The following is a 17910-nucleotide window of genomic DNA, read 5'->3' as shown; positions in this document are numbered from 1 at the left end:
TTATATTATTTTGCACATATCAACACCGTGATTCATCTTCCATTTTACTACAAAATCGCGTTACTCTACTGTTCGTATTTCAAGATTCGAAAAGTCGTACCCTAACTTACGGGTTTTTTATTTTCTTGATTAATTCGAATAACAAACGTTTTTCTAAACATTTTTTAATATTCTCGGGTATTAAGAAAAGATCGTATTCTAACTCAAGGAATATGATTTCTTCCTAAAATCGAGATAATCAAATGTCTTTCAAGAATAAATAATTTTCGGTGTTTATCCTCGTTTCGGGGATTTAAGATATTGTGTCCTAACTTACGGGACATAATTCTTTTCCTCAATTAACGTGAAATACGCCATTTTCTAAAAAAAATTTAATTAAATAATATTTTAACAAAGGATCGTACTTTTAAAATCTTCAAAGTTCTCAAATTTTTGACACCAAGACATTAATTAATCAACTAGGAACCAATTTTGGGTGTATCGAGGGTGCTAACCCTTTCTCGTGCGTAACCGACTCTTGAACCCGTTTTCTGGATTTTGTTGACCAAAAACAATCATCGTTTTAATAAATTTAAATTTTTGTTAAAGCGACTGAATTACCAGGTGATCCGACCACACCTAAATAAAAAAGATTGGTGGCGACTCCTGTTTTTTCGTTTTCATTTTCAAAATAAAGTCGACCTCATTTGTCAAAAAAAATAGTTTCGACAATTGTGAAAAGCTATCTATGAAAGCAAATGATAAAAAATTGAATGTGTTATAAATGCATATCTATGAATTGATTAATTGCATAAATTATGGTTATTATATGACTTAATGTGGATGTTATATTAATTTACCTTTAAGCATTCAGATTATAGAAATACCACTGAGTTCATACTCAGTGTACGGTTTGTTTTCCGTGTACAGGTTAGGTATTTAAAAGTTGATCGTCGATTTAGTATCCGCAATGATCCCGAACTCAAAACATGATAATGTATATTTCTTTTTGTGTCGGCATGTACCTAGGATGTCTAAGTGTTTATTATTTTGTGAATGATTGTAAATGATTTTATAAGTTGATATTGGTTGAGTATGTATAAGAACATATATGTTATGATGAAGTTATGATATAATATGTTAAGTTAGGGTATAAGTGAATATAGTATAAGCAAATTAGATATAAAATTTGGTATAATTTTGAAATGACTTGAATGGTGCCTTATTGGAATGTTTTGATAATATGAATGTAGAATCTATGAGGGAATACTGGATAAGTATCTCAGTTGATAGTGTTGACATGTTTTAGATGAATTTGATTGTGTTTGGATTGGTTGAATAAATGGTTTTTGAGTTGCTTGTTGTTCAAGTCTGTAGGGTATGATAAACTTGATGTTTGAGGTTCATTTGGAGTTCACACGGCCAGACACATGAGAGTGTGACTAGACCGTATAAGAAACATGGCTAACACACGGGCGTGTGATTTGGCCGTGTGTCCCTTGCAACTTAAAATTTTCAAAACAGAGTGCTTAATTAGGTATTTTTACATGGGCAGAAACATGGGCATGTGTCTTAGTCGTGTGTGATACACGGCCTAACACACAAGCGTGTGGCTGGCTGTGTGATCCAAGTCAGAGAGTTACACGGGGTCAGACACGGCTTGAGGCACGGGTGTGTCCCATGGCCACACGGGCATGTGTCCCCTGCACTTAGGAATTTTTTTTGAAATTTTACGAAAAATTCCCGGAGTATACGATTTAGTACCGATTTGTTTTTAATACGTATTTTGAGTCTCGATGACTCAAAAGAGAGACAATATAATTAAATTATGATGTGTATGCTAAATGGTTATGTAATGTTTGTTATGCTAAATGTTTGCATATGATTCTGAAAAGTTCGGTAATGCTCTGTAACACTGTTTCGGCAACGAATAAGGGCTAAAGGTGCTACATATCATATGAAATATCATTCATTAAAAAAATGGATATATCTCAAAATTAAATATGATTTTTGGTTTAATATGTAATGTTATACATGAATTTTGATTTTGTATAATTTTATACAATGACATTTTTGTTTGATTCAATTTTCATAAACTACTAGCATCATCATTGATACAATATCATTTTGTGTTTACATATTACATGCTCAAATATTTATACTTATATAAAATGAAAATAAATTAATGTGCTCATTTCTATAAATGTGTACAATTGAATCAAAATCTAAGTTTTATATGTACAATTGAACCAAAATCAAAGTTTAATGTGTATAACTACACAAAATCAATGCTTGTATATCAAATTACACATTGGATCAAAGTTGATGTATAATTTTCATATTTATCCCTTAAAAAAAGTGACCTTCGTTTCCTAAGGAAAACATAGGTTGAAATTTGCTTTTAGTCCTTTTATTTTGTGAAAGTTGTGGATTTAGTCCATGTACTTTAATTTGGTCATTTTTAGTCCCTATACATTTTTAATTTTAAAATTCCAATTCTCACCAATCGATAACTGTTAAATTCATTAAATTAAATTATGCTATTTTCAAAATTTGATGCGACAAAACATATCATATGTTTAAGGCCATATTAGCTTGTTATTTCCACATATAACTCACTAAAATTTTAGTTAATGGATTGACGACTATCATTTGTGTCAATATTAAAATTTCAAAATTTGAAAAGTATATGGACTTAAAATGATCTAGTTGGAGACTATGGGTTAAATCTACAAATGTATGCATGGAACATGGTTAACAATTGAATTTAACCAAACAGATTTAATTGCTACTATTTTGGGTCATGATTGAAATTTTATAATTTGAAAAGTACAATGAGTAAATTTGACCAATTTGAAAAGTAGAGGACTAAAATTGATCTAATTAAAGTAAGGACTAATAGCAGAATTTAACCAAAAATATAACACTATAAAAATGATTTTAAGAGATACATTCTACTCAAAGCACATTAAACTTGTAGACGTGCCGGAGTGGTTATCGGGCATGACTAGAAATCATGTGGGCTTTGCCCGCGCAGGTTCGAATCCTGCCGTCCACGTTTTAACTTTCTTACTTTTTGGTGGCAATTTTCTTCAATTTTCTTTTCCTTCAAAATTTTCCTACAAAACAAACACAAATTTTCTCAACCATAAAGAATTAATGATATTGTTGTTTTCTTAAACCAAAACAAAAGCGAAAACCCATCAAAAAGTAAGTTATTATTAGTTCCCCCAACACCAAAAAAAAAAGCTTCCAATACTCAGCTTTGCTACTATCAGAGACTACCAGTCCCACGTCCTGCATCTTCATATTAAAAAATGAAATTAATTTACCATCTTCCTTTTTTAACTTAAAAAAACATTATTTTTGTTCAAGTTCATATTGTAACTGAAAAAGTTACAGGCTTACAGCAGTAGGTAGCAGCCAGTTTCTGATGATCCTCCAGTTAATGTTTTTGCTTTAATTTTGCTGGAAACAGTGACAGTTTATATATATATATATTATACTCTTTGCTTACACCTTTTTCAAAGCAACCCCTAAAAAAGGTGTACTTAATTAGCTCACTCCCATAAACAGAAAGCTAGAGATGCCCTCCTTGTGTTTCACCACATTAAATTTTTTAAAAAATGAAGTAAAATTCTAAAAGAGAGATAGAGACAGTTGCTAGGGTTTTGAGCCAATTCTTTCCACCCTATATTTATATATCCCAGACCTTGGTGTGTATATATATATAATCTGAAGACAAGTAAAACTCAGTTTTTTTTTTCGAAGTTAAAAGTACAATATATCTAGGATTGTGAAATGACAGCCAGGGTTAATGGTTTTTATCACTGATGAACCATATTTGGGTGCTTCCATATGCAATACACAATACCAGTCTCTACAATCTACATATCTTCTTCTATATGTATTTGGCAATGGCAATGTGAATTTAGAATAGACAGAAACTTTGAACTTGGTTAATTACTTCACTATTTTGCTGTGATATCTGTCAAGATTGTACACCTTTTTTAATCATAAGAAATATGTGGGATATCTACAACATTTCAAATAAAAAGTGGTGACCATATAGATTTTTAATTAAGTGTAACAACAAAAGAGGAACTTTAAAAGCTGTATTTTGGAATTTGGTTTAAAAAAAAAGCATTAATTACACCTCCAAAATCAATGTAACAGTAAGACCAAGATTTTCCTGTATGCTTCTAATATGAAAGCTTGAGTGACAGATCAACACAATTAGGAGCATTATTAGCATAAGAAGCTTCACCACCTACTGTAATTGCTGATGAAGAAGCTTCTTCAGGAAATTCCCATTCCTTGGAAGCTGTGTTTCTGCCATTTTTCCCTGGGAAAAATTCATACTCCATCACATAACTTCCAGTGCCAAATGAATTTCCTTTCCTGTGAATCGCCACAACATCCACTGTCTACAACAACACAAAGAACCCCATAAGAAGAACGGTATTTTATTAAAAAAAGAAAAAAACCAATTTGATTGGTCATCATCATCACCTCATTGATGTTCATTTGGCCTGCTGCTGCATATGCATAAGCACTCCTTGCAGCTCTAGCACGGAATCCCTTCATCATCTCTTCATTTGTGTTTTGATTGTTTTCCAGGTTCCATCCGTGAAAGTCAGTTCCTTTGTTTGGAAAAGTTTGTCCTAATTGGTTGAATAAACCTCCATTAAACTTCCCATTCTCCATATTGCAACGCTTCTTCTGCAACATGTATTCAAGTGATCAATAAGATGGCAAAGAAGTCATATATAAAAGAAAGAACTTGAGACAGATACTGACTAGCTTTTGGGTTCATTTTGAGTGATTTTTAGATACAATCCCAAGAAACATAAGACTAATGATCTCCTAACTGTAGATCTCTTTTTTTTTTTTCTGTGTTGCTATATTTTTCTAGCAAGCCAAACAGGAGGAATCAAGAAATCCTTTCCAACTTATAACTCCTTTTCCCCCCATTTTTTTCTCAGGAATCAAACATAACCATTTAGAAATAAATATCAGAATCAACAATATTACGACCTGTTCAACTATGTCATCTTTTTCCTTCACATTTCCTACATTTTATTAGAAACAAAAACAAAACATCACCAAAAACCAAAAGCACAATACTTCAAACAAGCAAACAAAACCCAAAGCACAAAACTTTGCAAATTAAGAAGCTTTGAAAAAAAAAAAAAAAGGGGTAAAAGCTAGACCTTAAAGCAAAGATCACAATGCTCAGGCTTGCAATGCTGGAACTTTGGCATTGAAGAGAGCTCTTTAGAAGCCTCCACAACACTAGCAGCAGCACAACTAACCTGAACATTACCAGGATTTCCAACCAAAACCTGACTATTAAACCCACCGAACCCTCCATTACCAACAACTCTTTGCATCATCAAACCATCTGTGTCAGCCCCCCAACCCCATAACCCTCCACTTCCACCATTGATCATCATGGAGGGAACACCGTAGTTTGCTACACCATGCAGCACAGGCACATTACTAGCTCCCATAGCTTCACAACCGAACTGGTTTATTGTCGTTGGGGTCCTTGTTTCACTCATTTTCCTCAAACGTTCAAGTTGGGCCACTCCCATGCCTCTTTGAGGCTGTTTCTTTTGGTATGGACCTTTCCCACTTGGTTTCCTTCCTTTGTTGCTCTTCACAAACTCCATGGCAGGTTTAGCTTCATCTTCCATGGGTTTTGTTGTTGGGTTATCAGTGTTTGGAGTCAAGAGTGTAAGTGAAGTAGCCATTAAAAAAGAAGGGCTTTGATATGTTTTTAGCTTAAATCAAAAAGAGAGAGAAAGGAGAGTTTTTTTTTTTTCTTTTCTTTCCCTGTCTTTGGCTTTTGCTGGACGATCAAAAGAACGGGGATTTTATAGACAGACGGTTCTGAAAGATTTGGATTTTCCTTAGACATCAATTTATTGTAATTAAAAATAAAGTTTTCATTACAAAAACAGATAACAAGGTACATGTTATTGTATTTTTTTTCCCCCAGATTTTTATTTTGTTTTTATCAATTCTAAAATCTTCACCACATAATATATTAAAAAATAATTTAGAATATAATAAATACATAAAATTTGAAAAGAAAATCATTGATTTTTCATAAATTTCTTTGTTGATCCAATAACCTTTTTATTAAAAAAAGGACAAAAAGAATTCATCCCTGGAATCAGTAAAACCAGCCTGAGGAATAGCAAATTCCAGCCAAAGAACACCAATCCCTATGCAAAACCCAAATCCAAAAGCCAATCCATCTAAACGCGCGTGTACTACAAAAGCGTGTTCCGTAATGGAATATTGCAACACGCGCATAAGAGAGAGTGAGCATGGAGTTCAATAATATAGTACCTAGAGACACGTGTCATGCACTGAGGGCAACTGATTATACCGGGGACATGATCTGAAACACAAAGGACATTACAACTCCGTTTAAGTAGTTGGGGAGTGTCAGTTTAGACAAAAGTAGCAAACAAACATTAGGGCTTTTCATTTTCATGCAAAAAATATATTTAATTTCTTTCCCCTTTTCCCTCCAATTTTCTTCTAAATAATTTATGATTTTTTTAAATATAATATAATCTGAAATTTAAATGCTATAAAAACAAAATCATTTAAAAATTTTCTTGATCTAAAATGATATGAAAATGATTTAATGGTCAGGATATTGGAAAAAAAAAAGAGGAAAATTTTGAAGTGTCAAAAGCCATTAGGGTTCTCAAACAACATTGTGGGGGGTACAATGGTTTTACATTACAAATTGATCTATGAATGGGCATGATATTGTGATAGCAGGGAAAGATTTGGGTAGACTCAAACAAGGATTTGTGAAATTATTTTGTATTTATATATTTTTTATGTCATCATTATTTTTAAAGTATTTAATATTTATTAGATTATGACATATTCATAAAAAAATTATGTAAAGTTTAAATAAAATATTAGTTAAAATGGTAAATTTAAATGTTTTGCATTCAAATCTCATTATGTGTTCTAACAATATTTATTCTTTTTGACATAAAGTTTAAAATTATCCATAGTCCCCTTCTAATTCATAAATAGAAGGATAATACGTTTTAACACACTCGAACCTACATCTTCTTGCATTGATAAAAATAATCATACCAATCAAGTTAAAACTCAATTGACATTTGTATATTATTTTCTTGATTCAAATATCAAACTTTTGTGGATACTCAAAAATAATAATTCTAAATGTCTCGAGATACAAAACAATCTCAGGAACAAATTGAATGGGATCATGTAATATTAATCAAGGATGGTAAGTAAAAGGTGTAAGGGCAATCGTAGAGTAAGATTTGGTCATGACAATGTGAATCTGCCTAGCTATGTTGTAGGGTTGCAATGATAGCCTAATTCTAATTCTATCATATTTGGAAAGTTTATTCCATGTGATAGTTTATGGTTGCCCAATTTGTTGTTTGAACACAATAATAAAAATATTTGTACTAGGATATGCCATTAATGTTTCAATTATTTCTCTCCTTAGTTTTTATTAATTTTATTGCTCTACATCATGTATGGTTTATTAATTATTAATTGGATCCAATTTCCAAATATCTAATTAAATTGAGAATCTTTTCCTTGTTGGATACTAAAAATATCTTTATATTAACCTATGATTCATCTATGTGTTCATTTCATAGATTCAATTAAAAATAAACAGTCCACCTATAATTAATTTTTATTACAATTTTTAGTTATCCCATCACAATAAAAAAGCAACAATGTAAATATCAACAATTTGTTAGTAGGGTTTCTTATAATATTTTGATGGATTTCAATTAGATTCTCGTATTTTATGAAAATTAAAAAATTGATCTAATTAGATAACATTGTTAAACCTTACTATTACATCTTTGACATGAAAATTAATAGCAAAATAAGCAATTCAACAATTTGTATGCAACTAGTTAGCAAAAACTAATAGTTCAAGTTCACATGTTCATTAATGAACTTATCAGTTTTCATAAAATAAAGGATATATTTCTCAATTAGTTTCATTCAATTCTTGGATCATAAAGAAACTAGTGAAGAATAAGATCCCATGGTTAAATACTAACTACAAATACATGATATATATATTAGACTCATAAATTCTATATTTAGTGATGAACTAAAGGATGAACCCCCTTTCTTATCCCCAGAGCAATTCCTTCTTTTTCCATGCAAAAATAACTAACTTCCACCTACCATTTCACGTATTCTCTTTGGTTTCCCATGTGTTGCATTCATCTCTTCAAAACTACTCTATCCAAAAGCTCCAACATAATCCAATCATATATATTATTCCATGTATGTGTTAGACTTTCTCTTTCACTCACACTTCAAATTGTGTCAATAAATTTATCTATTGAGTTGTTACAAACCAATAATAATCAAAACTAATGAGACATCTTCATACCATAACTAAGTTGATACTAGAATGTTTCATATTATAATTAAGTTGATACTGTAACCACCTCTAATAGTAGTAGTGATTAACCCCTTCACCATAGGTGTATCTAAAGAGGTAAACAACTAATCATGAGATGTGATTCAATCCCATGAGCAAAAATTAAATCCCTGATCACATTATTAGAAAATAAAATAAGCTGCCACCATGCGACACTTGTGGTTTATTACAGTAAAAACTCTATCTATGCATTAACCATTTTTTAAAAATTTCTTTTGATAAAATCCCTAAACCCTTTTATAATAATTATTTTTTTCATGTGCACCAAAATATTGTGTTAGAGCTCTTAAAACGAGTGAAGAGAAGGGATAAAAAAGAATAAAGCAATCAAAACCGCGTGACTAACCAAAGATGTAATTTTCAGATATGATTCTGGTTGAAGATCTTTGATAATTATCATCCCATCCCATCCCATCCCATGCATCCCCATCCCATCCCTTTCACAAATTGCATGCAATGCAATGCGATTCAATGCAACCCAAGAAACCGCAAAAGCTGAACATTTTGTAAGGACGGTCCTCAAGGGAATTGACCAATAAGGAGCTGCCATGTAAGTAAAAATGGTCTTAATCTATATTTTCCTTTTTGTAAGTCTTGATCTAGTACTCTAGATCTTAGGCATGCATATGTATGGTGTGATGAAGTTTATATTATTTATAAATATATAGGTAAGTAAAGAAGAATCTTCTAAAAGGGCATTGGTGGGTGGTCCCATCAACGGCCACCTTGGGTGCTGGGATATAGGCGGCTACAATTGTGAGATTTGGCACGTATCAGACCTGGTGGGTTACAACTTGCATGTGTAAATTCAAACCAAGGTAATCAATTCCTCTACTGGTGCAAAATGTTTTAAAATTCGGTTAAACCCATCTGTTTTTTTTTTCAAATTTTTACGGATTTCGAATAATTTTTTGAAAGTTTAGTTAAATTAATTTATTTAAATTAACATATCAATTATTCTTTTATGCAACCAATAGTTTCGTTTCCAACAACATTGTTAGCTAATAAATTGACTTGTTTTCTCCAATTTTGATTATATTGAATGGAACAATATTTATCAACCGGTGTATGAATAAAGTCGACAAAAATTGTAAAGTTACATAAATAGGAAAATCTTCTTGTTTAATGTATGGGATAGTTTCTTTTCCTTGTTTAGTTTGGATTTGTTGAATGATAGGTTTTTTTTTTATATTTTATGAATGAATATTTTATATTTAAAATTTATTTAATTATAAATATTTTTATATGTATATATTTAATATACAATTTTTAAAAATATTGATAAAAACAAAATAATAAATCAAAATAAATCGATACAAATAGATACCAATTTCGATAAAAAATATAGCGTTTACTGGTGTAATATTGACTGTTTTTTTTATTGTATATATTTTTTTAAAATTATGGATAAGTTTTGAGGTTTAGACATAGAGGAAAGGGATTTCTGGGTTTGGCCAGACATGGAAGAATTCTTGGGGTTTGGGAAGCAGATTGTGCCCTGCTTGGACTCTACATTTGGGGGATTTTAGGGATTTATATGTAAAGGTGTCCTACTAATTGGCAGCTTTACTTACAGATTTACATATACAAGGCTATGACCCTAACCATGTAACCCCCTCTTTTGCATGACTATGGGGGACCATATTCATATATACCCCCATACTTAAATTTCTACCATAAATAACAACTGAAAAAACAAAGAAAACGACATCAAACTAACACAATTTTTTTCATCAAGTAATTAGCCTTATAATAAAGTTTAGAGTAAGAGATGGTTGAAAGTTTTAACTTTAAAATAAATTACGAAGAATTAAATATAAAATTTTTATCGTTCCACCTATAATTCAATCAATAATAATATTATTCGATTTCAATACCTTATCTAAAAGCACTGATTAAAAAGGTTGGGATTGTGAAGAAGAAGGGTCAAACAAGATGTTTGAATATCACAAATATCATTTCTCATCCATTTATAATGATGGTGTTTGGTAAAAAAGTAAGAACTCATCTTTGGGTTCTTTTCTGTCTTTTGCCTGCCTTAATTTCTTGGCACCTTCTTTTCAACATCACATCTACATGATCCCATTGCCAAAACACTTAGACAAAATATGATTTTGATCTTTTTACCATTTAAGGGTCCATTCAAATTCTTGATCCCAGATATATAGCATTCAAAGGTTTCCATCACCAATCATGAGGTTAAATTCTCCACTCAGTCCCTCTATTCTTTACACTTTTAAAATTTAATCTTTCTATTTTTATCTCTAGAATATAGTTTTATTTACTTTAAGTTCAATTAATAGAGCCCTCAAAGAATTCCATTAAACTGAATTATTCGGTGTTTCTTTTTTTAAAAAAATTGGCCTAGTGATCAAAATTACATTTGTAAAAGATCAAATAAACAAATAAAAATGTTAAATATAGGATTGTAAGATTTTTTATTCTGAATATAGAGTTATAAAATTCTTGGACATTGTTTAAATGAAATAGAGTGAAAGTTGATATATATATATTTTTTTTGCTTACATGGTTTCCTTGTATTATTAAATTGGTCACACTAGCACATTCTTTATTTTGAAAACGTTACGTAATCCAATTTATCGAAAGCTTTGAAAATCTTATCAATTGAACTTCAATTATTAAATGAAAAGAATATATATATTAAAATCTTAGAATTAATAGTAGAGAGATTAGATTTCAACTACGCGAAGAGTATAAAGACTAAAAGTATAATTAAACTCAATTATAATCGAGTATTTTCATGCATTGTGCTAATTGATATATTGGCGATGAAGTTTTTTAGCTCTACAAACAAAGTTAAAAAATCACAATGTGTCTTTAATGGATATTAAAAAATAAATAAAAATTAAATAAACGAGATACGTGACAGATTATTAATCTCACTTGTGGAGTAAAAAAGACTAAGTAATTCCATTAATGGAATTAAAATATAGTATATATTTTTAATTAAAAGATAACACTATTAATATAACTCTTAATTAAAATGACGGAATGTATTTACTTATGAAAGAGTTGGGGGAAGCATTTGGTTTCAACCCCCAAAGGGTTTCTTAAAGGTTGCTATAAGGAACCAAAGCTTAGAGTAAGTGTGGGTTGTAGCTTTATGCAACTTGTGAAAGGCCTTTACTCTTTAAGGTAAAAAAAGGAACCCTTACCAAAGCTCTAAAGATCCCCTCCTCCTCACCCATTTCAATTCCCTTTCCATAAACCAAAAAATGCCTCCTACATTATTTATGGACCACAGCCATATAAACATATACATATAAAAAAAACAATAATAATTACTCGGATCTCATCAATCTGAACTGAGATTTTGTTGCTCTTTGTTGTTATCTTTCTCTCTACATTACTCCTTTCCAAGTTTTTATTACCAGTTTGCCCAACATAGTTAAAGAAAAAAAACATTTTGTCTTTGGTTCTTTAAGATTTTATGGAGGGGCAGGATCTCTCAGCAGGGTTGTTTCAGATGGTTGGGTTGCTTTAATCTGAGCCATCCAAAAGAGGGAACCCCCCCCCCCCCAAAAAAATAAAAAAAACAAAAGAAAAAAGAGACCTTGGGGATGAAACATTTGGGTGCCTACCATTTACATACAGAGGGCATGTCTCAGCTGCTGTTGGTATTTTTATAGTGCTGCATATATGAAAAAAACAAATAAACAGGACTAAAGCACTGTAATTTATTAGATGTGTCTGTAAGATGTTTGTATCACTGAACACAGTTTTCCTTTGGGGGTTTTTTAGCCTCTTTAACATTATATATTTACCTATGAGTGAAAATAACTATAATTGCCACACGAAAGAACCAAGGCATTTATAAATACAAAACTTGATCTGAAATTCACAGTTTTACAAATTGATCTATTTATACATTTAAAGTACATTCTGCAAAGGCTACACTCTTAGGAAGGATAAATGATGCACACAACATATATTTTCCGGGTGCAACGAGGCGTACCCTACGCATATCCACATTAACTGCAACCTCTTGCAGGGCAATTCGTATCCGCTGCATTAGTAAGGAACATGAAGATCAAAATGGAATGTAACAGAATAAAATGGCAACAGAACTAGTAGCGGCTAAATGGAGAAATATTATAAGATTTTGACACTAGACCTCATCAAAGTCAAACTCGGGATCTCGAGCTTTAGAAAATCCATAAACATGAATCATTGGGAAGTTGAATTCTTTATCTCTAGGTTGATTTCTGTATACTCCCCTGAATGCATCTGTTCGTAAAGGCCAAAACAAATAGAAAGCGATTAAATTTTTGCATGATTGTGAAACCAATAGCCACCATGAACACTCTTATCTAATACCATTCTAGACTTGGCTTCTAGTTAAGTCCGTGATATTTCTGAAGTATATGGTAATTTCTATGACATAACGGATGCGATCTTATCTGTAATTCCTTGAACAACAACGATCATCAACTAGTTGATCCTTAACATGCAACCCAAAGAATGTTAACAACAGCTTATGGCAAACGATGAGAAATAACTAAATATTGTAAGCAGTTCAAAGACTATGAAGCACGCTAAAGACAGTCTAAACACTCAAGAAAGTAGATACAAGTGAAAGAAAACTTCCAGCCATTGGAAGGTGATAACTTACCTAGAAATTCTGCTGCATCATTTGGCAAATTCATAACTACATGTGTGATGGAATGAGCTTTCTCGCTAGAAAACATAGCATTGATGAACCTTCTTCCATCCATGTTAAAGACCTAGAGAGCAACATAAAATATCCTTAGTGTGAGGAATATAATTCCATTAAATCGCAAAATGGTATGTATATTACCAAGATCAAGGCTGCAACAAAGCCAAGTTTAAAGAATTGCATGCAGGGCATTGATATTCCTTCAGTTGACTAAATCAACTAGCGTAATGTTACCTTAATTTTCTTTTCAAGTTTGTTGAGGACACTGTTTCTTTCAAGATATTCAACCGCAAAAGGGTTCAAATCATTAGCATAAACACGTTTTACTATCTTAGCAGCAGATACAGCAATCGGACCAACCCCAGAGAATACATCACCTGTAAATTATAATAAGAGTTCAGACTTGTAAGCATCTTGATATGAATATTTATAAAATTATTTGTAAATACATAATCCAAAACAATGTGAAGATGGAAACGTACAGATGACATCATTGCGATTGAAGCCACATAGAAGCCTCAGTCTCTAAGTTGCAAGCCTTGAATTCCAATACCTGCGTAGAAGAGGAAAAGAGGAACATGAATACCCTTTTCATTTAAGTGTGCTCTGCAATATGGCTCCTACATCTTTCATATGATTTGATATTACTCCTCGTTTGGAGAACAAACATTAAAAAGTCCAAGTTAAATAAATTATTGCTTGAATGAAAGCAGCGGCACATACACTTTTGCTAAATCAACACGAAATCGCAGTCCATTCTCAACTACTGTAGTCACCAAGGAGTGATTCCCAGCTAAAACCTCAAGTTGCATTGTTCGATAGTCATTTTGAATGACGTCAATCTTATTCACAACTGTTTGTATTTTTGGCTTGTTTTTGTCCAGAACCACCTGATAAAGTGGAAAATAACCTTATCCTGTCAGAAGACAAATAAAGAGTTCACTTTCGAAGTTGTAGATTTGTATCTTCAATATGTCAAATATACTAATTTTTCTATAATAAGCACCTTTGCTATAACATTCTTGTATGTTAGATGTTCATCTTTCAGGTTTAAGTGTGCAATGTGGCCAACTGTCTCAAAGGCTGAAGGGATAATCATGCCCTCTGGGAGCATGGTCTCCAAGATCTGCAATCAATGCATAAGATTTAGAGTCTCCATTGATGTTGCAGACATTTATATCTTACTTGGATTAGTTGTTATAATTAGAGGCAGGATCAAAAGAACAGGCCGCAACTTAGTCTCCATGTTCCCCAACTTAGTCTCCATGTTCCCCTAAATTCTCTGTCCTCTAGCCAGTTTGTTCTCATTTGCAAGTGAAGGAAGCTACACTTTTGAGGCCCTAGTTTAATAGAATACTATATACGGAATTTTCATGTCACAATTTCTAACTGAGTATAAACATATCGCATTCGTGATTGATTCCAAAATCTTGTTTTTTCCATTCATTTGCCAATTAAAAGTTCTTCCATATCATTGCCTATTGTGCTGCCAACCCCAGCTTCTAACTTTTTCTAGACAATGACATTAGACGCTAAGTGAACAGGATTCCTATAAATTTGTGTTGATCAGTCTGCCAGAGAGGTTAGTCGAAAACTATGTCTCTCATAAGTTCAAATATGTGGAGATACAACCGAAAAAATATCAGAGGATGGAGTGAAGAAAAATGGAACATGTTTTCCATGCAAGACAGCCTAACTTCAAGAATCACTAAAAAGGAATCTTAGACGCCTAGGACATCTCTATTAAAGAAATAATAGAAGCTTGAAAGGCATCTTTGTTGTCATAAACAATACTATTAAGTATAGAATCAACAATTATAATGATTTTGTGTAATATACCTCATTCATCTGCCAATAATCATAGAACAAAGTCAGCTTACATCTCACAAGCTCTATAGTCGATGATCTATTCTCTATGGTTTCTTAAACAAACACAGCCTGAAAAAGAGATGGCATTTTAGATGTGCACAAACAGGAACATCTGTCATAAATTCATAATAGAAATCCTACCATAGATAAAGTATCAAAATTTCAAAATTATATACATTAGAAAAGAGGGAAACAACTAGAGCACTAAGCCACTAACTCTATCAACAAAACTTAAGGGGGAAAAAGTGTATTGACCATCCACATACACATCAATGAATTCAAAATTATCCAATTTAAATCACTAGAGCATCAAAGCATTTTAGAACTAATGCTGAAACTAAAACAAAATCTTTCTAATCTTTTAGAACACATGAAAAAAACACTAGTTTATGCAAATCATCATAACAAAAAAAGAGAAGAAAACAAAAATGAACATCCAAAGTACTACCTTAATTGCTTGAGGCAACTCTTCAAATCGTTTATCCCCATACCTTTCATCCAAAAGCAACAATCTTGTAGAACCCTTCCATTTCCTCCCTCCTTTAAACTCCTCTCCTAACAACCCTTTCATTTCATCCTCTTCTTCCTCCTCCAAAACTTCCACAAGACAACACTCTTTCCTCTCATTTCCTTTCATTTCTCCATCTCCTTTCTTTTCCTTCTTTTTCCTCTTCCCAGGCCTCGAAATCTTAGCCAAATTCTTAAACTTTACAAACCCCCTATAATTGAACTCCTTCGCCAATTTCTCCCTATATAAAACCAGTGACTCAAACTCCTCATTCTCCTCTTCATTGTTCTCTTCACCATCTTTCCTTTTATCAAAAAGGGTCATCATTTCTTCTTCGATTTCATCCCCGGGAACTCTGGCAATGTTCTTAACCCTCGGCCAATTCAAGAGGTGACCCCTGAGACGGTTCTCAAGGGCAAAACAATCATTTGCAGGGACACGGAGAGCAGCAAGATGAAAAACTCTAGTGAATTTCTGTTCATCGAAGAGGGAATTATTATCTTCGCCTACTTCTGGTTGATGGGTTATCGGATTTTGGGTTTGAAAAGGGGTTTCGGGTGCTATTTTGCCTTTGTGAAGTGAAGGGCCATAAGAGAAAGTTTGGGTGTTGGTTTGGGTTTGGGTGGAACAGAAGAGAGAAAGAATGGAGGGTTTTGGAAGAAAGGAAGAGGAGCGTTTGATAGAGAAGATAGTGAAAGGAAGAAGAGAGTTTGGCTTGAGATGGAGAAGCTTTATTGCCACCATTTTTAAGTGGAGTAAAGCTTTCCAGCTTTTGTTATTCACCAGTCACCCGATAAGAAGATTAGTATGGGTTTAAGCGTTAAGGCCCTCTAGTTTCTTTTTCCCCATTTATTTCGTCATAGATCCCACCTAAAATTAAAAATAGTCATTAATATTGAATAAAAATATATAAAATATTATTTAAGAATATATTTATACTATTTTTTGAAAGAAAATGGCAACCATTTCATTTAACAGATAAGCCAAAGAGAGTCTCGGTAATAACATGCAAACAGCTGGACAAAACAATAGTTAGGTGATTTACCATAATTTGATATATCAAATTAGACTTTTTTTTAACACTTGATGAGTTTATTTATAAGTAATTTATGAGTATTTTCAATGCTTTTTGTTGATTTTTATTTTCTAGTGTTAATGATAAATTTTCTTACATTTAATCCTTTTGGGACTCAAATTGGCAAAATTATGTCATTAGGAATTTAATGGTTTATTTGAGTGTGTGTAGGGAAATGACTATGGCCAAACATTGAGGAAAACATCAATTGTTTTGGGTGTCGCGACACTAATACATGTATGTCGTGACACAGACCCTCCATCACTTTAAGAGAGTAAAACTTCAACGAAAAACCAACCTAGAGCAGTCTGCCAAGGATGTCGAGACACTAGATATGCTGTGTTGTGACATTGAGCCCTAATGTCTTGACTCTAAGCCATCGAGGTTGCGACTCCAAGCTGATGGTTGAAGTGAAAGAGCCCAAGGTCACTATCAAGGATGTCACGACACCAGCTAGACTATGTCGGGACATCCAGAACCCCCTAAGACAAGATTGTGCCTACTGTCGGGGATATTGTGATGCCAAAGCTTAGGTGTTGAGACACTAAAGTCTAACAGGGGCAAAAAACACTAGAAGGGCAATTTTGTGCCCAACACCAACTCAAGTCAACTCATGCACTCTAAGGGCATTTTTATCAAATGTTAGCGTTGTAATTTTGGTTTTATTAAAGGCATACTTGATTTCAAACATAAAAGAGCCTCATTTATCACCTTTTTAATTCTCTCTTTTATTTTCCTTTCACTAGTTTTAGGTTTTCCATTTTTCCTTTCTTAGCTTAGTTAATTAGTAGCTGGTAGTTTCTTCATTTTTACTGTAGTTTTAACTTTCTTTCAATTAGGTACAAAACTTTCTTTTGTTATTTTGGTTTCTCTTTAAAGTATCCAATAAATTTTCTCTTTGTGAAATTTCAAAAGTGTAAAAGTCTCAACTTTGGTTGTGCTTTCATCACCATTAGTGTCGTTATCATCTTTAACAAAGATTCCCTAGAACACTCCTTTACTCGACTTGATAATCGGGTCTGAGTTACAAGGTGTCACATTCATTGTCTGAGCAACTACGATCAAACATAGCGAATTCATATCGTCAAATGTTCAGTTTTCAACTCAATTAAGCATACAATACAATACACGACAACTTTCAGGTCTTATACAAGCTTACGGAAGCTTTAAAGTTAACCCGAGACCGAAAAGGATCAATTTGTAACAATTTCAAAACATCGAGCTAGCGTCGTGACATTAGAGGATTCCTCGTCGTGGCACAACATACTGTCTAGCCTTATCGCAACGACCAAATTTTGGTGTCACACTATGCCATG

General features: G+C 32.6%; 1 protein-coding gene, 1 long non-coding RNA gene, 1 other non-coding gene and 1 pseudogene across 5 annotated transcripts; 2 read left to right on the top strand and 2 right to left on the bottom strand.

Annotated features, from left to right (window-relative positions):
* The first annotated feature begins 2955 nt into the window (after nt 1-2955).
* TRNAS-AGA (transfer RNA serine (anticodon AGA)) lies at nt 2956-3037 on the top strand. The gene has a single exon. It is a non-coding gene; the product is annotated as a tRNA-Ser (tRNA).
* An 897-nt stretch (nt 3038-3934) lies between these two features.
* Nucleotides 3935-5848, bottom strand: LOC107943875 (protein SPOROCYTELESS). 2 transcript variants are annotated; one of them, XM_016877690.2, is made up of 3 exons: nt 5193-5848; nt 4492-4698; nt 3935-4406 (listed from the first exon to the last, which is right to left on the bottom strand). In XM_016877690.2, exons 1-3 carry the CDS (start codon nt 5733-5735, stop codon nt 4182-4184), a joined length of 975 nt encoding a protein of 324 aa, XP_016733179.1. In that variant the 5' UTR covers nt 5736-5848; the 3' UTR covers nt 3935-4181. The 2 variants fall into 2 exon arrangements, with proteins under 2 accessions (XP_016733179.1, XP_016733178.1); XM_016877689.2 differs by having other exon boundaries at nt 4492-4701; nt 5193-5841.
* A 2951-nt stretch (nt 5849-8799) lies between these two features.
* LOC121204949 (uncharacterized) lies at nt 8800-12610 on the top strand. 2 transcript variants are annotated; one of them, XR_005900108.1, is made up of 3 exons: nt 8800-9014; nt 9133-9282; nt 12477-12610. It is a non-coding gene; the product is annotated as an uncharacterized lncRNA (long non-coding RNA). The 2 variants fall into 2 exon arrangements; XR_005900106.1 differs by lacking the exon at nt 12477-12610 and having other exon boundaries at nt 9133-9614.
* LOC107943873 (tRNA (guanine(37)-N1)-methyltransferase 1-like) lies at nt 12488-16346 on the bottom strand (annotated as a pseudogene).
* Between the last annotated feature and the right edge of the window lie 1564 nt (nt 16347-17910).

This window comes from Gossypium hirsutum, chromosome A01 (genome assembly GCF_007990345.1).
Source record: "Gossypium hirsutum isolate 1008001.06 chromosome A01, Gossypium_hirsutum_v2.1, whole genome shotgun sequence".
Lineage (NCBI taxonomy): Eukaryota > Viridiplantae > Streptophyta > Magnoliopsida > Malvales > Malvaceae > Gossypium > Gossypium hirsutum.
This window is presented reverse-complemented; position numbering and strand designations above follow the sequence as displayed.